Source organism: Leptonotus elevatus, chromosome 16 (genome assembly GCF_054856555.1).
Source record: "Leptonotus elevatus isolate MCC_2025b chromosome 16, RoL_Lele_1.0, whole genome shotgun sequence".
Classification (NCBI taxonomy): Eukaryota; Metazoa; Chordata; class Actinopteri; order Syngnathiformes; family Syngnathidae; genus Leptonotus; species Leptonotus elevatus.
Genome location: NC_141254.1, coordinates 15168179 through 15191896, shown reverse-complemented (window position 1 = coordinate 15191896; position 23718 = coordinate 15168179). Strand labels below are relative to the sequence as shown.

Genomic DNA, 23718 nt, shown 5'->3' with positions numbered 1-23718 from the left:
CCATTCCCACAAACACACAAGTGGTGGGGGCGTGGGGCTAAGTTCTCCCAGGGATTCTGAATTATACAACAGCAGCGTCCTGTAGTTTACACCTGCTGAGGGAGAAGGAAGGAGGAGCTGCTGACTTCAGACGACAGCAGTAGCTGGAGGAGCAACAACAAGTTTCCAGCATCTGCAATTTTCTCTTTTCAGTTATAGTTTCTGGACTGTTTTTGTTTCGAGGATGCAACTGCACATTTTGTGTTTGCTGTGGGCTCCGTATGTGTTTTTTCTGCAAGGCAGGTACTGTAAAATATTTCATTATATCACATTCCTGAATGTGCAAGTAAGCTTGTTGATGGATTTTTATTTTATTTTATTTTATTTATTTTAAATATAAGGATTTCATCATGTGACTGGTTTATAAAGGTATGTGGAAAATTTCAAAGGTATAAAAGAAGCTCAAGGAGTATTTTGCTGTATGGTTGTTTCCTGGTAGATAAGAAAAAAAGAAGGTTTTAGGGTCAGAGGTTTAGGGGTGCTACGCTTACGGCCAGGCAATATCATTTTAGTCGTTTTAACTAGTCTTTTTTTTTTGATCAGATTAATCACATTTTAGAATTTTGATTAATCACTATGCTTTTTATCACAAATGTTTGCCTGGCAAATTTAAAGACCATTTGTAATGTGGTAATTCTTTCTACTTTTCATTTTTCAATGTTATGAGGACATTTTTGGATCCACTGCACTCGCTCATCCGCCTCTTTTCCTAATCTGTTAAAAAAAAAAAAAGACGCCAATATTATGACTAGAACAAATATTCTGAATGTCATACACAAACATTTATTAAATACTTGAATACATGTAGTTATGTTTATTGCTCTAACACAACCTATGCTACCTTAAAATTTAACCATCCGCTGTCAAACTCAAAGATCATCTGCAGTCAAAATTAATAGTGTGATTAATCTGCGTTAATACATGATTAATGCGATAATTTTTGCTTTAACTTTGACAGCACCAATTTTAACACAATTTCATTCCCACATTTATTAAAGCGAAGCAAAACTTTTTTGTCATGGCTAACAGTTAGCTTGTCCGTAGCACCTTCGCTTTAATATTAGCACATGCACTGGACATACAGCTAGCTTCTCCCATTCCAATTGATTCCATATTAAACGTATCCTAGCAAGAAAAAAGTGTTAGCTGACCTAACAATATAATAACTGTAACTATGTTTAAAATATATATGTTTCAAGTAGTAGTAGTACTGCACTTTTCTAGCACAAACTGCACATTGGTTAGAAACACCCATGCTAACTAGTAGCCAGTGTCTTATTGACATTTTATGTTTTTCTACATGTGAATGATACCACAATAGAGAATTCAGTTTCAATTATGTATTTAAATTAAAATAAATGAAAACAATTGAATGTTACCTTTAAAAAAAATAAAAATAATTAGTGTAATTGAATCGCATAACATGATGAGTATGTCCCATATGAAAAAAAAAAAATCCTTAAAAAACATTAAACCACCTTGAAAACATGATGCCAAATGTGTATATGTTAGAAAATAACTTGATGCTGCAGGTCAGTCCAGTGTAAGGACATGAAGTTACCCGGCGGTGCATCCAGACCGCCCTCGCCATCTGACTTTCTGGACAAGCTGATGGGTCGCACATCTGGCTACGACGCTCGCATCCGGCCCAACTTCAAAGGTAACAGCCGATGCGCTGGGAGGAGCCTCCTTGTCGTGACAGGTGCGAGAACGCTTTGCCGCTCAATTTGTCCAACAATGTGGGCGTTGAGGTGGCACAAATCCCTGACAGATGGGTCAAGGGGGACCAGAGACGCTGTAGGCAGGGATGCTTCCCGCACAATCCTTATGTGTGTGTTTCTCTCTCACTCTTTTACTGTTGACCCACAGCCTTGGGTTGTGATATTTTTACACTTCCTTCAGATCCTTTTAATTTGAAATGCGCAGCAGTGTCCGTGTTGTTACCCCACAGGCCCATTTAAGTCCAATCCTGATCTCTAGCTCTAAATGAAGCCAGAAGATTCTCTCTGACACACTTTACCCCACACAAGTCTCCGGGGTTGAATCTCATACATTTTTCATATCAAATTTGATACCTCTCTCCACTCCGTCGACAGAACATGCTGAGAAAAATCCCAGCTGATTATCTATAAATACACTAATGTCACTGAAGTAAAATCAATAAATTATTGCCTCCAGGGAAATGAGGCACTTAAATATTTCATGTTTGGTGGTCAGCATATGGACTGCACTAATGGGGGTGTACCAGAATTCCTGGATGCATTTGTTCATTAAACGCAACATTTAAGACGACCTTTGTGACTATGTTGTGAAACAATGTGTCCCTTTTAGGACCTCCTGTTAACGTCACCTGTAACATCTTCATCAACAGCTTCGGCTCTATCACTGAAACCACCATGGTGAGTTTTCCTCAGTCATAATCCTCCCAAATATTATAAGAACATAAGCATGATCCAATACAAGCGCTGCATCCCTATTTCTGTCTTTAAAAAAAAAAAAAAAAATCTATTTTGATTGATGCAATGTTATGTTTATTGTAGTTATGGTTTGCCATTGTGTACTATTTTGACTTTTGTGAATTTGCCTATTCATCTATAACAGTATTTCTTTGGTTCCATGTGATGGCATCTTGGTGCCAAGGGATTTTGTTGAAGTGAGTTGAGTAGTTTGTTATGTAAATGGGGTTCTCTGCTGCCATCTTGTGGCATCTAGAGATGATTACAGTACAGTAGAACTACATGCCGGCACATTAATTCATAAATATTCTTTCATTCTTTGACCGAAAACGGCATTAATAAAATGCAAAATTTCAAATGTGATTTCCTCATTAAAGGTTTAAAAGGACTCCCAAAAAGAACTCTCCCTTATTTATGAGGTCTGAACACTTTCCGAGGGTGTTTATTTATTCACATTCAGAGATAGTGAGACTCATGTATTTTCTAAAATACTTAAAAGGTTGCCTCATTAAATAATAATTGTCATAATTGAAAGTGGAGTTTGCTGTCGTTTTAGATGATGAGCACACAAGCCCTGCAAGCGTCAGCATTTTTTGCAGCCGTTTTCATTTTGTTCTTAAATACGTGTTTAGAGAGACGTGACGTCAGATTGGCTTTTCAATACAGTACCTATACTGTTAACGCATGAAAGATCTAAACGTGGTAATTTAGGCCATCTCCAGACTTAATAAAAAATAATAATAATTTACTTTCAGTGCTAAACCTGTTTAAAGTCTATTCTGTGTATTTAAATGATTGCAGGACTACCGGCTAAATGTATTTCTGCGCCAGCAGTGGAACGACCCTCGACTGGCGTACAAAGAGTACCCGGACGACTCGTTGGACCTGGACCCGTCCATGTTGGACTCCATTTGGAAGCCTGACTTATTCTTTGCCAATGAAAAGGGAGCCAACTTCCATGATGTCACCACTGACAACACACTGCTCAGAATATTCCAGAATGGAAATGTCCTCTACAGCATCAGGTCATGCACATTACACTCTGCTTCTGGCTCGATAGTCAATTACATTTGTTATTTGACCATATTTATTTTTGAAAGTAAACTTTTTTTAATTCATTTTCAGACTATAGGAATATGTAAATGATTTTTTTTTTGGGCTGGAATAAGCGATATAGAAGATGGATGGAAAATGCCTCTTTGACAGTATCAATCAAAATCAAAACATTAATATCCTTGTAAATGTTTTTATTTTTTTTAATTCCGCTCTTAAATTAGAGCTTATTAGATCCGATTTCTCAAGTATGAAGAAAATACATAAATCCATATCCGTGAATATATGCACTTCTACAACAGCTGGTTATAATATCTGGCTGCATATTTCTTTCCACTCCAGTTCAGCTGAGTTGTAATTGGTGTCCAGCTAATACTGTGAACATGTTCATGGTAAACAATAACTGCAGGCCAAATAAATTCAAGTCGCTTAAGTGACACCAAAGCAGTGGAGCGTAATAATCAGCAAATACAGTATAAGTAGATGGTAAGAAATATGAATCCTTGATTAGATTTGTATACACATTTATGATATGCCAAATGTATTGCAAAAATCTAGTGGCATTTATATATGAAAATAAATAATGGTTCTATGTCCAAATGACTGCAGTGCATACTACATAAGACTTGTTTTACTCGTTTGTACCCGAGTATATATTAATTAGGTTATTACTCCTTCCTTATGGTTTCTTTTTTTCCCATCTAAGAAACTCAGGGCGCTAATTAGCGAACCGCCAAACTTCCCAGCGTGAAAACAAATTCCTGGTGTCTTTTTACATACTTAGCCAATAAATCTGATTCTGATTAATGCTTTATTAAACACTCTAAAGACAACTGGGTCAAAAATAACCCAATTATAGATCAGAAATGGACCGAACCACTTTATGGTTCAGTTTGACACAAGTTTCTGGGTTGTTTTATACAAAATGACCCCAAAGTTGGGTCAAAATGACCCAAGTAGATGGTCTAACCCAACTTTAGGGGTTGTTTTGGTAAAATGGCCCATTTTTGTGCAAAACAATCCAGAAAGTAGAGGATCTAACCCAATTTTCTGGGTTGTTTTATACAAAATGACCCAATGTTTGACGTAAAGTTGGGACAAATTCATCCAAGTAGAAGATGTGACCCAACTTCGTTGGTCATAATATACAAAATTAAGCATACTCTTTTCTTTTTTTTTACCCAAAGTTGGGTCAAATTGATTCAAGTAGAATACCTGACCCAGCTTTCCATGTTGTTCCATTAAAAAAAAAAAAGATCCAACTTTTGACCCATCGTAGGGTCAAATTGACCCAAGTAGAGGATCTCACCCAACTTTCTGTTTTTTTAAGAAAATGACCCAATATTTGAGTGGGTCAAACGGATGCAAATAGACTATCTGACCTAACTTTCTGGGTTGTTTTATACAACTTATTTTTTTACCCAAAATCCAGGATCTGTCCATTTTTGACCCATAATAGGGTCATTTTTGACACAACTGTTTTTAGAGTGAACCATTTCTTAACTCCCCTCTTTATAAAACAATACCAATTGTACTTTTTTTTTTTTTTAATTGCAGCTTCTTTCAGCAGATTCACTTAAAACTAATTATTTTACCATTTACAAAACTAAAAGTTGTGACCATCTTGCAGCACTGATGCAGCAATGTGGTTCGACAGAATTGTTCCAATTATTTTTCTTAATCACATCACTCATTTACACAGTCCAGGTAGAGTGCATAAGGCTTAATCATAACTTAACCCTTAGGCCGATGAAAAATTACGAAAGGCTACTGAACGCCCACTCGGGAAATTTAAATTCAATTATGCCACATTAACTTTGCAATGGAATTACTCTTCTGTATCCAATATAAACTACCGAAAGACAGAAAATCACCATCATGGGCCCATAATGCTGAATTACCACCGATAAAGTCATTGCTCGGACCTAAAAAAATGTATGATTCAAATGCAGTGTGCCGTCTACTGTATGTCCTCCAGGCTGACATTAACCCTCTCGTGCCCTATGGATTTAAAAAACTTCCCCATGGACAGCCAGACGTGCATCATGCAGCTGGAGAGCTGTGAGTGACTCTCTCATTTTAAAGCCGGCTTTGTTTTGAGATCTACAAACGAGATTCTTTCTTACCCTTCCCAGTTGGCTACACCATGAATGACCTCATCTTCGAATGGCTGGACGTTGGCGCCGTGCAGGTGGCCGATGACCTGGTGCTCCCTCAGTTTGTGCTAAAAGAGGAGCAAGGCCTCGGCTATTGCACCAAGCACTACAACACAGGTAAACACAACCTCCAGGCCGACCCCCGTCCAGCATCTTCGAAGACCTCTGTCACTCTACTTCTAATGAGCCTGTTAGTTTGTACCTGTATCTCCTCCTGTGGTTAGGTAAATTCACCTGCATTGAGGTCAAATTCTACCTGGAGCGCCAGATGGGCTACTACTTGATCCAGATGTACATACCCAGCCTGCTCACTGTCATCCTCTCCTGGGTGTCCTTCTGGATTAACATGGATGCGGCTCCGGCGAGGGTCGGCCTGGGCATCACCACCGTGCTCACCATGACCACGCAGAGCTCCGGCTCCAGGGCGTCCCTGCCCAAGGTTGGGCTCCTTTCTTTGTTGTGACGCGTAGCGAGTTGAATAAATATAGCAGATGCTACACGTCTCTGGTAAAGTACTGTAAACATCATCAGCTAATTGAATATAGCCTACCGCCGCTAGCCAGAATGAACCGCAGTCCATATAATGAGCATATCAGGAGGACTGAAACAGCCACTGGTGCTCTTTTAATCACTTTAATAAGCAAACGGTAACAAAATACAGTAATCAAAAGCATATTATTAGCACACCATTCGCTGGTCTCAATTGACCGCAGTGGCTAACACACTGATTGGTAACAACCAATCACAGCTCAGCGTCAGAAAATAGGTGAGCTGTGATTGGTTGTTGCCTGAGCCCTGAGCAACTGTGATGTCATCTTCAGTCGACAGCAAGTGGCAAATTATTAGCACACCATTCGCTAGTCTCAATTGACCGCAGTGGCTAACACACTGATTGGTAACAACCAATCACAGCTCAGCGTCAGAAAATAGGTGAGCTGTGATTGGTTGTTGCCTGAGCCCTGAGCAACTGTGATGTCATCTTCAGTCGACAGCAAGTGGCAAAATGGCCGCCCCTTAAAATGGATTAAAAATAGCTGGATTTTGCTCCATAACTCATATTCCACAAATGTAATATTAATCGGAATGTCGTGTTTAGACTAGTGAGGTCACATATAACATTTTATTATCAAGAAATGTTTAAGGCAGCAAAATCCACCTGTTTTTATTGATCTCAGGGGGTGGCCATTTTGCCACTTGCTTTCGACTGAAAATTACATCATAGTTACTCAACCGGTCACGACCAATCACAGCTCGCCTGTTTTCTGAAGCTGACAAAAGACGAAGAACACGCTGGTTGAGAGAATTAGAAATTTTTTGCAACATTTTTTGTCCGGCTTGATTAAAATTCATGCGCTGGGAAATTGATGCTTTGAGGAAGGTCGTTCGTGGTTTTTGTGAGGTTTGCAGCTCGTGGTTGCATTTTGTGTAGAAATCAACATTGCGGCAGGAGAAACGTCACTGCTTCTTCTCCACCCACTAGCCCAGTGTCATATGGACTCTTTGGATTAATGAGGTGTGTCACTATAAAAGCATGCAATATATAGTAGTTTCCTTAGGCTAGATGATAGAACATGTGTATTTACTTAGGAAAGCTCTTGCCTGAGTGAAATGCCTGCAAGGTGCCAGTGGTAGCAGCCACGGTGCGAGCTGCTTGAATTCCTCTTAAGCTTGACGACACATGGGATCCCATCCCATAATTCCTTGCACCACTAATGTGGAGAGCAAAACACCCTTCATTTCAATTATGTAGTTCAAACTCAGGGTTAATCAAAGGGCAGTTAAATTTAAGAAAATAAATCGAATCCAGTCATTTAGTGTAAAATGCTTACCAAGACAATTCATTAGAGTGTTTTATGTAAAATAACATGACGTAAAAAAAAAAAAAATAGGGATGTTCAATGGCATCGCCATTAAATTTCTTCCCTGATTGGCTGGTAGAAATCACATGGTTTTACTACCTTTTAGCCACGTTTTCACCTACTCAAGTTACAAAAGCTTGATTTCAAGTTTATTTAACTATTGATTAAACGAGTCCTTTGTCTTATGTCTGTGCTAGAGTAAAGTGCAATTGCACTTCCGCTGCAGAAGGTGGCAGTGCCGCTCTTATTGTCAGAGCGCGCAAGCAGTATTAGCTCATGTATTCAGCGTACTAGCTAGCATACTTCCAAAAGAAACTGAGAAGCACAAGATTAAACTGGTTGACTAAAATCTTTATTTTGGCCATAAAACATAACAATGGCTTCAACAAAGCAATTCAAATCACTCACACAAATATTTAAGCCTAACTTTTTAATGTAGATGTATGTATTTTCTTTACATAAAAAAATCACCATTTACTTTTTTTTCCAGATAATTTGAACACAAACCTGCTAAATAAACCTCATATGAAACATATTCATTAGTCTAATAAAGTCTACTTATTTGAAATAATCTTCAGGTTTTTGTATTTAACATTATAAAGTATAATTACATGACATGGCATGACTTCACTAGTTAACTCACGATTAATCATACTTTTCATCATTTTATATCTGTTCTAAATGTACATTTGTTTCTAGGTTTTCATACTCAACAACAACAACAACAAATTAACAAAAGTGGATTTTTTTTTAACTAATAGAAATAGTTCTAATGACTTTTTGACATCTATAGCCGTCAATGGCAGTGAATGGAGTTAACATGCTTGAAAAGGAGTATGAAAAATACGTATTTAATCCGACCTCTAACTGAAGTGTTATTGTTAACAACCTGGCCAACGAGTTTCGAGTGTGTTGAATGGATTTCTATTGGCTGGAACTGCACTGCACTATATTTTGGTCCTATATTGAAACAAGTCTGTTTTTGCAGGTGTCTTACGTGAAAGCCATCGACATCTGGATGGCGGTGTGTCTCCTGTTTGTGTTTGCCGCACTCTTGGAGTACGCGGCGGTGAATTTTGTTTCCCGGCAGCACAAGGAGTTCTTCAGACTGAGGAAGAAGCTCCGAGAGCAAGAGCGGCAGCGGACTGTGAGTGCGAGCCACCCACTCAGGCTCTGCCCCTCGGGCAGCTGTCACCTGCAATTCCCTCCGCCCGGCTATGCACGTCTCAGCCGCATGTTGCGCCGCCGACAGCGTTGACCTGTAATTAATTTAAGCCGTCACCCCTTTCCACTCTCGGCTGCACATTCTTAACGTCTTCCTAGCTCACCTTGACTCTCAAGAGAAAAAAAAAGAAAAAAAAAGAGACAAAATGTGCTTTAGAATCGAAAACATTCCTTGAAAGAAGCAGCGTTGTGAGACCAAATGCAGAATTTATATGACAATCCTCATTTACACGGAACATTTGTATTCATTTGTCAGGGTGACAACGCAACGCTCTGATGACTTTTTCTCCGCAATGTAATAGACAGACAACGACTCTGTTAATGAACACAAACACGCAGTCAGATGATTCCATGTACACTGTGCCGCTCTCTCTCTTCCATTAGCAGGGAAGTGGCGAGAGTAAGACGAAAGGCAACATGTCAGGCAACGATGCGGCTCACGGGAGCGCCGGCCAGCAGTGCAGCGCCTGTGCTCGGGTACGTACGTGCCGACGCCCGCTTAAGCCGCAAAGAAAACACAAAACACGAGCCTCTAATTCAGTCGTTTCTCTTCCAGGAGGAGGAGCTGGCACGCCAGGGTTTACTCTTCCACACTTTCGGCTTCGGACTCGGGAGCGCTCCAGAAATGGATGCAACTCCGGTGTTTGCCGACTTGCCTCCCGGCTTGGGCTACTATGACATAAGGCGACGCTTTGTGGACAGGGCCAAAAAGATTGACACCATCTCTCGCGCCGTGTTCCCCATGAGTTTCCTTATGTTTAATGTCCTCTACTGGCTCACCTACAAGGTGCTACGGCATGAAGACGTCCAATTTAAACTGTGAGCCGACAAGGAGGATCAGAGGGGACAGTGTCACTCGAGCATGAACCGGGCCTCAGCTGAGCCGCGCAACATGTGGAGTGACTGCATGTCAGCTGCTGTTAAGATGCTCCACTACTAAGTTATAATTTTTACGTATTAAGACTATTTATATTTTGAATACTGCACTTTTGATTTGCACTTGTGAGCCATATTGCATAGCACACGTCAGTTAGCATCTCGAGGATAATCATCAAGTAACATTTAAAAAAATTATACCTCTTTGAAACCATGCGTTATCTTTGTAAAGGCAGACGTTTTGATACTGCGTTCGTATTGGATCACATTAAATTGCGTACCTTATGTTGTGACTGGCGAACGTATCACAGCGAGCATTTCAACAAAGGATATGCTTTTTATTCATTTATTTTTAAATCACGTGGCTAGCGCATCTCACAACATTCGTCTTTGATTCATTTTGTCTTCCCTGCTGTGGGAGCTGATCATATTGTTATGTAATGGGTTTCTTTTTTTTAATGTATTTCAACGTCTTTCAGTAAAGGCAAAGGTGTATTTATGATTTGTCAGACTGTTTTTTCATCACAATGCTGAAAGAAAATATATTAAGGATATATGAAAATTCACGGTAATTTAATTCATACGTTTGTTTTATAAAATACTTTTTTTTTTTTTATATAGATGAGTATTGCTGTTAGCTCCTTGCCTCTATGGCCACAAGATGGCACTGTTGTTCCTTCTATTTATTGTGCGTGTTCAAAGAAGAATCTCCTTCAGGTTAGAATTTAAGCAAACCAGAGACAATGTTTTGTTCTAGGTTGGGCTTTTTCAACACTATTGATATGACAAGAATTCAAAACGATACCAGCTAAGCTCAAATTGTGACCTCTTCATAAATATCATTTATTTGCTTGTTAGTCTTAGTTTGTTGCATTTATTTGCCAAATGATTGAGATTATTTTTTGAAAAAAAAATGTTAATTGGATGCAACTATGCACACTTTACACATGGTTGAAAGCGATGATTAAAATACAACCTTTCTTCTTTTTCTTTTTTTTACTGGACCAACAATTTCCCAGATGCGTATTTTTGCAAAATATGTAGCCGCACTTGGATAGTTTTCCACACAAATGAAGACAGGAGATTGATGTCACATGTAGGTCTACTAAACAGCCCCTACTTGCCAACAATTTCTGCAGCTCCCACAATGTTTCTATCCGTCTCTTGGCATCGTCCCTGACCTGTTTTCTTATTATGTGAAACATGGGAGAATTTTCTTATTAAACTATAGATAGTCTCTACATCACCTGTGACCCAAGAAAGGCTTCGAGGTATAGAAAATGGATGGATGGACTATAAAAAGAACAGCTATGTCATACACTGCCATTTATGTTGCCCTAAAAATGGCACAATATTAGCCTACAAGAATTTAATGTGAAACCTGAGAAACATCAAGACGTTGCCTCGGTGTGCGTTTGGAATAAATCCTGCAGGTCAGCTACTGCAATGCGCATTGCAGACCGTCCGACCCAATAAGACCTGTTGGAGTTCTCTGTTCCACACTGTAGTGTAGTGGGTTGAGTGCTTGCAAAAGGAGCAGGGGCAAATGTATGCCCAGCACTGTAAATAAACAATTTAAAAAATATATATCACAGTTTATGAATAATAAAACAGATGTGCCTGAATCCACCTGTTGATGTTTAACATAATCAAATTATATATATTTGTATATTATTATATGACTAATAATCTCTGCCTGGTGATCATATTGTGGGGTCTCGTGAAAACAAAGATTTAATGAAGCTGAATTTGCCTTAAATTGTTATTTTATAAAAACAGCTTGTGTTAAAAAATATATTTGAATTTGTATATATTCCTGTTCTAAGTTTTCGTTGATTTGGAATTCATGCAAAATGAAAAATAAATAAATAAATCAGAAGTTACAAGTTATTTAATTCACTATTATTATTTTTGGGGGAGTACTTTTTCTTCGGATTATTCTAAAGTTACAGTCTCTGGCTACTCTACGCACCACAGAAAACTTTGTTATTCTTCTCGACAGGAGCATAGCAAGTTAATAAAAGTGGGGAACTATTATGTCTGTTTTTATAATGTGCCAAATATTACTGACAGAATTTTTTAAAATCATTTTACAGTACTTTTATACGGAGTACTAATACCGTTACCTTTTCTTTTTTTTTTAACAGAATTTTCTGTATTTGTATTAATTGAAGGCCAGAGTGTGAAGAATACGCTGTGGTGAAAAGGGGAGTCTGTCCCACTGTTCCGTCGTACCGGGACCCTCCACTGAACTTATTGGAGACGTGGCAGCGCCTCCGGGTCTTATGATTTGAGTTCAAACGGCAACCCCACCCGACAGTTGTAACAAATATCACCGCTTCCTTCGATTAATTTTAAATACCCAACATGCCTTCAAACCTGTAATAATGTCTGCTGTATAACTTCGCATAAACACTCAACGTGGAATCTATTTAAAGGACGACAAAACATTTTTAGACGTTTAACTGCTGACGTTTCCACTCTTCAAATAGCTTCCGTTTCGCTCTGGCAGTGATTGGACTGGTCTGCACTTTTTTTTCCTTCTTCCCTTCCCACCCGCGAGCTAGCGTGAAGCGCCCGTTGAACAAGTCGCACATTCTCCACTTCAATGGAGGCGCAGCCCAAAGATCGGGCACGGGACAGTCGAAATCAGCACCGCGGGGAGGACGCGAGCCCCTCTCGGTGGACCGCTTGCCTAAAACATGATCAGAGTCACTTCCACCAGCGCCAGCATCAGGAAACGAACGCGAAGAAAACAGGTTTGGACATCCGTAAAAGTTAGCTAGCACTCGCTAGCCTTAGTCAGCTAATGTCAACTAGCCACTACTGGGCTCGCGCTAACCAGCCAACATAAATGAAGCGTTAACCTGCGCGCGTTGCTTTACGGTATAGCATTAAATAGCGCATATGAGGGATGGTTTATTGCCTAAAACCAAGTAGTTAGTCGGCCACCGTCTCCGTAGCATGTTTGCTGACTGGCTAGCTGACATTGCGTGACAGTTGTGGCTGGCGGTGGTTTGACATATCGAGAATTGACCTTGTGCGCCGGTCCCCTCACCCACTTTCCCTCCCCGCTACACGGAAAGCCCTCGGGTTCGCCTCGAGCTATTAGCCGTTATGCACAAACTAATAAAAGTGACAGACGTGGCCGTGTATTCGAGTTGAGCTCATTTCAGCACGCTTGTGCTGTCGTCCCGTTTAGGGAAAACGAGCCGGCTCCACTGGAATGTTCGAGGTGCCATTTCCTGTCGGCCATGTTAGAGCACAACTGACGTGCTAATGCTCTATTTAGCAGCTCAGTAAAGTTTTTAAATACCACAACGACGTGATGCCACCGTGACACTTGAATACATATTCCCCCTTTTAAGGGTTCGTCTAGTTAGGCGGCCACGCAACGACACGTTTAGGCTCTGGTAAATGCCGAGCTGCTAGCTAGTTGACGGTAGCTAATGCTAGCCATCGTTGACAGGCCTGTTGCATTTTCAGGCGCCGAAAAACAAAGCGACAACTCTTGTGATAATTAGATCAAAATACGCGTTTGAAGATGTTGAAAACGCGTGACACGTCACTATATGTTGTGTTTGCTTCTTGCAAGCTGGCTTTGATTCAACTGTGCTTTGAACGTTGAATCCATTGCTCAGAGTAGACCTTTTATGGATCTTGGCTTGGCCAGGCATGGGTTTAAGTTGTTTTGAATCATATTTTTTTGCACCATTAACATTATTAATTACACGTTTTTTCCTTTTAATTTATTTAGCCCACTTTGAAGAATCCGTTTGACAGATGTGTTCTGCCGGATATCACATGTCTGTAATGCAACACACACGGAGCTCATCCTCAGATGTGTCAGTCGTGTATTTTTGGGTGAAGGTTCATGTTGAAACCAGCAGCGGCATGAGTTGGCCTTCTGTTGTCGAGTTAACCATGATGACAGCAGCAGTGTTTGTGAACTTCGACCTGTGCTGCAGGTAATAACAGGAACGTTGGCTTTTGAAGGAACGGATCACCAAAGTGCACTTTGTTGTGCTAACAGAACAGTTTGGTTTTGTGTGGTTTGAATGGGATTCATTTTTAAAGGTAAGAATAAGTGACTGAATTCATTCTAGATGAGGTGGGCAAGTTCAAAGTGATGACTGTAAAATCCAGGGTGTGGCATTTCTCATCATCATATACCTGACAAAGCATTTTACATGAACCGTAGGTTAAAATGTAATTTTATGAACAACCGTTTATTTCTGTCTCTTCCAGGCAACAAAAAAGTAAGCACTGGCGAAGAGGAGGCGGAAAAGAGGACACATTTGTTTGCTGCTGTTGGTATGCCGCATCCTCCCAGCAGTAATGGAAACAGACACTCAAGTATCACAAATGTGAAGCAGAAGTCAACGCCACGGCTGTACTCGGCGGCTCCAAAAGCGAGCGGCAAAGGACCAGACTACAAAAAGACTATGGACCTTAAAAACGATAAGGCTGTTGACTTGAATTATCACGAGGATAAGAAAGACTCTGCGTTATTGCAAAATGGTGTTGCACACTTCGGCGTGATTATAAATGGCTATTCGTGCAAGGACAATGACGGCAGCGGGTCCGAGGGTGGATACACCACGCCGAAGAAACGCAAGGCCAGATGTAACAACATGAAGAACGCCGACAATGCAACGAGAGAAAATGACATTCAGCAGGGAATCACTACACAAGAGCCTGCACTTTTTAATACCGAGGCCCCCGAGAAGGGAGTGACTTCTCGACTCGACTGTTTGAAAGCCACACATAAAGGAGAGCCTCAGTCCGCGCCAAGACGGACTGCAGCCTCTGAGGCCTCAGTGGGGGAACCTCAGAGGAAGAACTCTGATGGGAAAGCCGTCGCTAAAAAGGCTGAGGAGCGGCACAAAGCCAAGGTTTGCTCCCCTTCAAAAGAGGACTCGTGGACTTTGTTCAAGCCCCCTCCAGTGTTTCCTGTGGATAATAGCAGCGCTAAAACAGTCCCCAAGATCAGTTATGCAAGTAAAGTCAAAGAGAACCTCAAAGTAGCTCAAGGTGGCGCAGACGTTCTGCCTCCACCTGTGAGGCTTTCGCAGGTCCCCATGTCCGCTATGAAAACCATCTCGTCGGCTAGCTTTACTAACGGCCCCGTTTCCGCTAGTGGAAATGGCTGCCCGTCGGTGGGTACCTTCTTTGCTCCTGCCGCTCCGGGAAGTGGCGACAATGTAGCATCTCCTTTGGAAAGTCATCGTAGCTCTGCCAACAGCCCCACTGAGGGCGAGGCGTACGAACTGAGAAAGTGTTCCCTCTTAATTTACCCTTTAAATATGCAACCGGCGCTCCCCAGCGCCCGGCACCTCAACCCGCCGGCTGCTCAGACAAATCAGAAAGCCTTGGGAGAAATCTTCCAGAATAAATGGGGACTTTCGTTCATTAACGAGCCCAACTTGGGGCCGGAAGGGGGGAGCGGGCCGGTGCCGGCAGAGGACAGCCCGTCGGTGGGCCAGTGTCGGGCCAAAGCTGGCCAGCTGTGCTTTGAGCAAGGCCCTTTCTTCTTGGAACCCGGCACTTTGGCCCAAGATGCCGAGAAAAGGACTTTAATTATTTCGCCGGTTTGTTCTCCTCTCTGTGTCCCTGCCGAGGAGGACAACGGAGGAAAGACGAACGTCGATTCTCCCGGTAAGGACAATGGTGCTAAGCCGGTCCAGGGCCACACCGCCACAGTGTTGTTCGGCAAGTCTCAAGAACAGGCCTTGTCGAAAGATGTCTGCAGGAGGCGTAGCTGGGGGTCCTTCGACGTCAAAGCTGCTGTCACTTATCACACTAAAGGTAAACGTAGTTAAGCCTCAAATGATTTGCGTAATCGTAAAATGCTGGTTTGCAGTCAAATGGTCCGTGTCTAATCTCAACAAGCACTTTGTCAGCTTTCAAGAGATTTTTTCATGCTCAACTCGGTCTTGACTATGCTTCATGCCTATTAACATTCACTGATGTGCTTTTCGTTTCCTCAACAGAAATGGAATACATTTTCAGCTTGCAAAAACGATGTAAGTTACATTTTTGAATTTTGTTTTTATCATGGGGGGGGGGGGATCATAGCATAAAAATAAACCTCAATAGCTGTAGATTTCAACACAATGTCCTAAAACAAAGATTATACATTATTTATAATATGTTGTATTTTTAATTTTACCATGCTCCCAAAGACGTATTTACACGTTTTTTTTTTAAAATGCTAGAGCATACTTTGAATGCAGCCTCTCAACTGAAGAGAACGATTGAAGCAATGGTAGTTATTACAAAAACGACCAGCGGGTAGCAGCAGAGTATAAGAGATCAAGGGCCTTGTTGCAAAAAAAGCTCATTTACCAACAGTTCTAAACTGATTTGTGATGAATGATGAATCTTTCTTTTGGTAGGTTCCATGTTTTTATAGCAATAGAACACAATATTCTGTGGGCCTCGCAAAATCTGTCCAAATCCAGTAAAAGAGCCGGGAGCGAAGGGGGTTGAAAATGGCCGGGAGCGAATGAGTTAAGAACCATCTGATGTGAGGATAAACTTTATTGCCTAGTGCTGGGTTTAAAAAATGGAATAAATGTTCCTTTTTTCGAGCCTGATAATCGATTCATAAAACAATGAATAAATTATTTTAATATATTTTTCCATAAATTCATAAGAAAATAGAATTTTTAAAGGTCGTTTTTTTTGTGTATCTTACTGTTTTCTTAAAATGTACTGTTTGCGTAAATTTAAAAGTATTTTATTACATTTATGAATGACCTGACTTGGTGCACTTTAAGGTGATTAAAAATGGTTTTAAAGTATTTACAATTATTGAGTTAGAATTATGAAAATAATTTCATCTCATCCTTGCTGATGTCAATCAAGTAAGTGATTGTAACACGCAATACTTTTATTAATAAACTAAATTATTTAATCAGTTACTGCCTCCACAAAGTTAGGAATTTAATGTTTGTGGAATTTTTTTTATCATGTCCTTGATACTTAAAAATAATTGATGTTCTATAATTAATTAATGAATGAATGAATGAATTGAAGTGAGTTGAATTAAAAAAATCTTGTGACTCGAAATTGAATCGAATGAGGAGATTATAATCGATACCCAGCCCTAATATTGACTTAATAGATGTCATACTACAATTTTTCAAGTGACATAGTTGAGATTTGCATTATATTTTTGCTGATGTCAATGAAATTACACTGATCCACAAATGGATCCCAAAACGCTCCACCAATTAATTATGGTCTCAATATGCTGCCACCAATCATGAAATAGGAAAGGTTGGCGTCATTTTAGCCAATGACAGCGAGGCGTTGGCACAGCCAAATTCATGATTCTCAGTTGCATTATTTATAAATGTTGCCTGTGACTTGAGCTTCTTTAGACCGTGAAAGCGATCTGACAAAGACGTTTGATGGGAACATGCATGTTTATTTTCAGCCTTAATCACTGTTAGCCATTGAATGGAATTACTATTATTATTGTTTTTTAATTTGTGTTGGACAAAGGGGGGGGGGGGCTGACTTATAGGAGCTTAGCAGGTTTTAATTTTTGACTTAATTTTCTGTTCCTTACGTCTTTCTCATTGATGTGCACATCGGCTTCCCCTTGTCGCAATCCTTCTCATTCAGATCCAAATCGAGTCTTGGTTTATGCCGAGACCAAGGAAGGACCCGACGAGTGAGGCGGACGTCCGCAGTGCTTGGCTCCGTCTCTTCTGGGTGCTGTGGCGTTCCCTCCTTGGGAATCCTCGATGGCGTCGGAGTGGAAGAAAAGTGGACAACTGTGAGAAACTCTTGCTCGTTTGAAGCGCGGACGTCGGACTAATACGCGGACGATAAAGGAGATCAATCGGTGCCTCTGCAATACGAGCGGACATTTTGGGCCGGCGGCGGACGACGTCCGCAAAGCGAAGGCGTCGCGAGTGAACTGCGTCTCCTCGAGCCTTTTTTTTTGCGGCGGCCGTGTCAAACTGTCGAAGCGCCACCGACGCTTCCAATCGACTTGTACGTAACGTGAACATCGGCGCGCGGCCAACGACTGGAGAAGAACTTTTGAATCAAATGCCTTCAAGTGGCGCAATTAAGTCAAACTGTACACGTTAGTAAATAGAAATCTTTGTCTTAAAAATCTGCAGGGCAACTGTCGACCCCCCCCCCCCCCACCCCCGTTGTCGTGTTTCACCGACCGCGAGCGCCACCTTGGCCCCGTCGTCGGCGCTTTCCAGGCGGCAACGCCTTCGCAACCAAAATGCCAAGTTTTCGCGTCGTCTTGAGTCGAGTTGAAATGTTTGGGATTGTTGCTTCCATGACTCGAGTTGTTTTGTGGCGGGGTCAGGGGTCAGGAGTCAAAGTTTAACGTGTGTCGCATTCTCGAACTTTAACTCCGTTGACTCGGCTTTTTTTTGTTTTGTTTGTTTGTCTGTCTGTCTGGTGTGTCCTGCATGTTTACTGGTGGAACTCATCTACTAGGGTTGCAACCACGCCTTTTTATCAAAATGTGAAGAAGGGTCGTCGGCCATGTTTTAATGCTGTTAGCCGGCGGGTGCGTTGTTGCGAGATGGCCGACACGAGACGTGCCGAAAGCTGTCATTTAAGCCTAGGAAGCCCAAATTTGCCCGCCGCGATGTCACTTTCATCACCTTCTCCAAATCAGTATTGAACACAACTAAGGACCTGTGAGGTTTCTAAAAAGTAGGATTTAGTTAACATGCAGATTGTTAGCACTTTATATAAACTTAATTTCTGTTAGTTACGAGAGCTCTATTGACACGACTCCTCCCGAAAAGAATGGCTGCGGGCTGTTACTTCTCAGAACAAACAGAATTATTAAATGTAACTCAGGTAGTGTTGATAAAGCCATGACTATGTTCACTTTTTATTTTTTATTTTTTTTGCCCACCTGTTGCGATGCCCTCTCATTTGGAAAATGTAGAATTGGATCTATTTAGGAGATGATTTACGACAACGGATTTGACTCGAAACCAAATATTCGTTTTTAGTGAACGCTTTCCGGTGTCACGAATCGCGCTGGTATACATTTGGAAGACGTTTTTAAAGCGCGTTTGGTATCCGCGCTATAGTTTTTTTTCTTTTTCCAAATGTATTCCAGCCCGCAACGTGTAAGCGTTCATTAGCTTCTTGATTTCTCGAGCGAGCAAGCGAGCATCCAGTGGCTCGCCGCAATCGACTTCCCCGTTCTCAAGTACTCTTCTTGCTGCTGTGGCCTGATTAGGCCTCACTGCCCCCCCCCCGCCCCTCCCCTTCTTAAACAAGCCAACTTGACATTGAACCTTTAAACGTCGTTTAAAAATGCTTTTGTTTTGGCTTCTGTTGAGCGTTGGAATGCTTCCCAGTGATTGTGCGTGTGTAACAAATATTATGCCATAAAAAGAAAAAATATGTGAGGAAATGCCAGTTTAAAAAAAAAAAAAAATGGTGGATCATTTATGGTGAACACTAGGGGTGTGAATTGCCTAGCACCTGGCGATTTGATTCGAATCACGATTCATGTCACGATTTGATTCTATACCGATTAATCCTGATGCAAATCTATAAATTGATTATTGCGATTATTATTTTTATATTTTTTTTTACTCAAATTTTGAAAATACTATTCAGTAAACTTGCACATATACACTGTAAGATTTGTATGAAAATGTACTGAAAATTCCGGCTTATAACTAAACCACTGCATTTAACAAACAGGTTGCGGTCTGTTTCATGTTTGAACAGCACTGAAATAAAATATTAAGGCTTAATGTTGCATTAATATAACGTTCTTTCATGCTTAATGTGTGAATCCTAACCCCAAGAAAGACTTTTTGTTGAATATTCCCATAAAAAAATTTATGTTTAAAAATCGATTCGGCCGCATATCGATTCGAGAATGGCGCGCTGTAATATCGCGATATTTTGCCGAATCGATTTTTTTTCCCTAACACCCCTAGTGAACACTGTATAAGGTGACACTATCAGGTTATCTTTGGGCATATTTAGGCTTCTGCGTGTCAAAACAGGGTGATCAAAAAATGAGTAAGTGATGTTAGCATAGTTTAGCAATGATTCCTTTTTTTGTGTCAATGTTTTAGAAAAGAAAAAAAAAAGGATGGGAACTAGTTACTCGTCATCCTTGTCCAAGCACTTAAATGAGCAAAAACCAGGCTTCTTATGTCGAATATCCACTGAGAGTGCAGCCTGCAAACCAAAAACAGCTTCTTGAAGCAAGCGTGCGAGTGTGTGTGTGTGCGTGCGTGCGTGCGTGTGCGTGCGTGCGTGCGCGTGTGCGTGAAGTCAGGCCTGGTCATGTGGAGTTGAACCCTCCACTTCTCAGGATGTGCAATCACCTCAAGGATGCTGACGCAGGCTTCCACATCACCACAGACAACGTTAGCCTCTCAATTGTTAGCGCCTAGTCAATTGTTTATTGTTGTTATATGCAAGCTCCTCATATTTCATGTAACCGCACGCCCTGTTTCATGTTCAGGTGCCTGAGTGGGGGAAAAAAATAATTCTTTTACAGCAATTTTGATTGTTTCCAATCTGCTTCCAGTTTATATCCGTGCCATTTTTTTCCCCCTTGCTTACTTCCTGACACCTTTTTTTTGTTTGCAATGCTGAATTTCTTCTAAGCGACATGGACGCAGCTGAAAGCAATGAATATTTTACGTTTTTGTAGATTTAAAAAGAAACTATTGTGACCGACTTGTTTGGATTATGTGCGAGGGGAAAGCCCAAATCAGTGGATGGACGTTGCACGTTCCATTTGATCAAGTTCGTGTCTGAAGTAGCACATGGTTAATTTTAACAAATTAATGTTCTAACGTGTTTAAAAAAAAAAAAGAAGAAGTTATTTTCAAGTTCTGAACTAACTTATCCATAGATGCACAAATAGGTTGAGATTTAAAAGGAATATATGACACTGAAAGTCAAGGTTTTTCTTTTGTTGTTTTTTTAAATGCATTTCTCATTGTTTAGTTGGTAATTAAAGTCTGATGTGAACAGTTTTTCACCTGTAGCAACAATGTTAATATTTGAAGTCGCTCATGCAATAGATTGGGTTTCTTGAAATATTTGGGAATTGCGGAAACCCACTGCATCATGTGGAATTGCGTTTTCATTTCAACATACTTTACAGAGCTTTTTTTCTTAGGAGTATTGTCGACCATCATTTCCTCAATTTTGTACTTTTAATTTGATTGTTTTGCCTCATCGCCACACCCTCCTAAAATACAAGGCCGGAGATCTTCTCTCAAATGTCTTGTACGTGGACTTTGGAAGTCTTTAAACGAGTCATTACATTTTGCTTTGTATGAAACAAAATGGTTGCCATTTCTTTAAGCATGAAAATTCCAAACAATGTTATAGAAGAAAAAAAAAGATGTTCCAATGTCACAATTTTAGTTTCCATTAAAATGTTAAATTTATAAATTACGTGTCTTCTTATTTCTGTTTGTTGTGCTCTTTGTCCATCTGCCACAAAAAAGCATCTCAAACTGTTTTGGTTAAACGGCGCCCCCTTGTGGAGAGTAGTTAATACTGCGCATAGCAACCAAATTTGGAGATGTAAAATCTGGTCCTCAAAACAAAGTTTAAAATATATAAATACAACAAATGTAAAAAAAAGTTTTTCTTAACTTCCAGGGAATTAATTATTAATAAGTGGTTATAGTTATTAATTAATGGGCTTACCTGTGTTAAGGTGTGTGTGTGTCTGGCATTGATTACCTGGTGGGGTGAGAGTGAGGAGGAAACTGTTAACCGTGCAAGCGTGAAATCAACTTGGTGACTTGTTTTATTTTAGTTTAACTTTAGCAAGAAACCTTCTAAGTGAGCCAGAAAACAAGAAAATAAAATTACTATGTATATATGGTCGCTCAAGAAGAACAAAAAAAATGTCTCATTATACTAATCAATAAAAAAAAAGTACAGTAATATGAAATAAACAACTTACTATACATGGTCTTTTAAAAAATGTAGTTAAAAAAGCTAAAAAAAAAGTCGTTTTAGACTTAGTATACATTGAAGTAAAAAAAATAAAAACACTACACAGTAATTTTCTATACATGGTCATTTATTAAAAATAAATGCCAAAAAACAATTATTTTTTTTAAATGTCTAAATAAACGTTTTAATAAATAAATGCCTTACTATACATGGCTGGTTTTTAAAATAAATGTCTTACTATACATGGTAACTTTAAAAAATAATAATGTAATTATTACTATACATAGTCATTTATTCATTTTAAATAATAAAAGCCATAGTGTACATGGTAATTTTATTTTAAATAAATGGTCTCATTTTAATTTTATATAATAATTAAAGATTTCCTATAAATGGTTTTATAAAAAAACCTCTTACTATACAATGTTTAAAAAAAAAAAACACCTTGCTATACATGGTTGTTTAAACAAACACCTCACTATATACATGGTAATTTTTTTAAATAATAAAAGCCTTACTATACATACAAAGAATATATATATATTTTTAAATAAGTTAGGGTTAGGCCATGGTAAAAAAACAAAAACAAACGCCTTTTGGTCATAAAAAAAACCCTCCACCATAAATGAATAAATATGTGCATGAAGATATATGGTCGTTTAAAAAAAAAAATATATATATATATATATATAAATCATATATTAAAATATTACTATAAATGTTTTTTTTTAATTTTTTTTTTATAAAGAAAAAGCTTATATATACATTGTAGTTTAAAAAAATGCCTTGCTATACAAGGTTGTATGGCTAAGGGGCCCCAAGCAATTGCCTGCCTTGCCTGATGGCAAGCCACGTAGCCACTGAAGACAGCAACGAGGGTGAAATGTGCTAGAACTGATTTGCCTCTTGTTCCATTTTCTATAATAAGCATTTTACTTCATTCTTGCTCACTTTGTAACAGAGTGAGCAATGCGTGTGTGCAATAAAGACAACCACGTGTAGATGAGGGATGTTAGTCGAAATTGTTTTTTTTTTTTGGTGGCGTGACATTGTGCTAGTGCACATTGTTCGCTGCCTAGTGGAATTCAGCTTTGTGCTGGTGGGCTCGGGTGGGGGAGCGAGAAGGGGTGTGTGTGTGTGTGTGTGTGGTCATTTTGTGTGATATGGGCCATTGACTGCTTTTCCATAGCTAAAGAACAATAATGACCCCCCCCCCCCCCAGCCCCCTCCTTGCACAATATCTATGCCTCCATTCAGTGCACTGATTGTGTTTATGAAATTGTGCACACATCTGTGAATGTGGAGCAAGGGAGGGCACAGCCATTGGACAAACATGAGCAAATTGTTTTGTGTTGTGGTGCAAGGATTGATAAGGCCACGCGCGGACAGAGAAAAAATACCCATGAAACACGAGATACCAGCAGCGTTAAATGGAAGAAACAATCGCACTTGAAAGTGTATTACGTCATGTCCATTATTGTGTTGCGGTGCTTTTAATTACAGCTCGTGTTGTGAGCGATGCCACAGTTGACCTTGAGTGTGTCCTTGTCTGAGAAATGAGGCTGGTTCTCCACTGTGTATTTTACACCAGCAGTTATTGTGACAAATGGCTTGATATCTCACACAAATGACCTTTTATTCGATATGAAGCGACGCAGGCTTTAACCAATGGTCACGTTTCACTTCTGCGCACGAGCGAAGGTCACCTGACTCGTTTTTTTTTCCTGAGCTGATTTTGAGCAAAATGTTACATAAAAAATAGTAACACATTATTATCATCATATTATCATTATCATCATTATATTTTAGTCTCGAGTCGGAATTGAAAGAAAAAGCAATACAGTGATGACGTAATATATGAACGAACAATTCCGATCATCCGGGCATTTCTGCTATTTCCACAATGCAATTGTTAATTTACACGTCATATTGTATTGCTTTTGCCTGTGACGAGCCTACAAAGTAGGCATAATGTTATAGTAGTCAAACATTGTTTTATAACATTTCGAAATAAAAAAATAAGACTCACAATACACAAAGATCTAAAGTCCAATGCTTTTCTATGGGAGCGGCGTTTCACTGTGGAAAAAAGCTGCATTCGAGGAA

General features: G+C 39.9%; 2 protein-coding genes across 4 annotated transcripts; both read left to right on the top strand.

Annotated features, from left to right (window-relative positions):
- Window positions 1-39: 39 nt before the first annotated feature.
- On the top strand, window positions 40-11365 carry LOC147160917 (glycine receptor subunit alpha-2-like). Of its 3 annotated transcripts, none has more exons than XM_086057561.1 (10): window positions 40-282; window positions 1572-1699; window positions 2371-2438; window positions 3330-3520; window positions 5527-5609; window positions 5684-5821; window positions 5929-6143; window positions 8552-8710; window positions 9172-9264; window positions 9344-11365. In XM_086057561.1, the coding sequence occupies exons 1-10, from the start codon at window positions 224-226 to the stop codon at window positions 9608-9610; spliced, it is 1401 nt and encodes a 466-aa protein (XP_085913687.1). In that variant the 5' UTR covers window positions 40-223; the 3' UTR covers window positions 9611-11365. The 3 variants fall into 3 exon arrangements, with proteins under 3 accessions (XP_085913687.1, XP_085913686.1, XP_085913685.1); XM_086057560.1 differs by having other exon boundaries at window positions 3297-3520; window positions 9175-9264; XM_086057559.1 differs by having other exon boundaries at window positions 3297-3520.
- An 835-nt stretch (window positions 11366-12200) lies between these two features.
- nufip2 (nuclear FMR1 interacting protein 2) lies at window positions 12201-21092 on the top strand. Its single transcript, XM_086099065.1, has 4 exons — window positions 12201-12422; window positions 13912-15471; window positions 15657-15689; window positions 17299-21092. Exons 1-4 carry the CDS (start codon window positions 12272-12274, stop codon window positions 17349-17351), a joined length of 1797 nt encoding a protein of 598 aa, XP_085955191.1. The 5' UTR covers window positions 12201-12271; the 3' UTR covers window positions 17352-21092.
- The last annotated feature ends 2626 nt before the right edge of the window (window positions 21093-23718 follow it).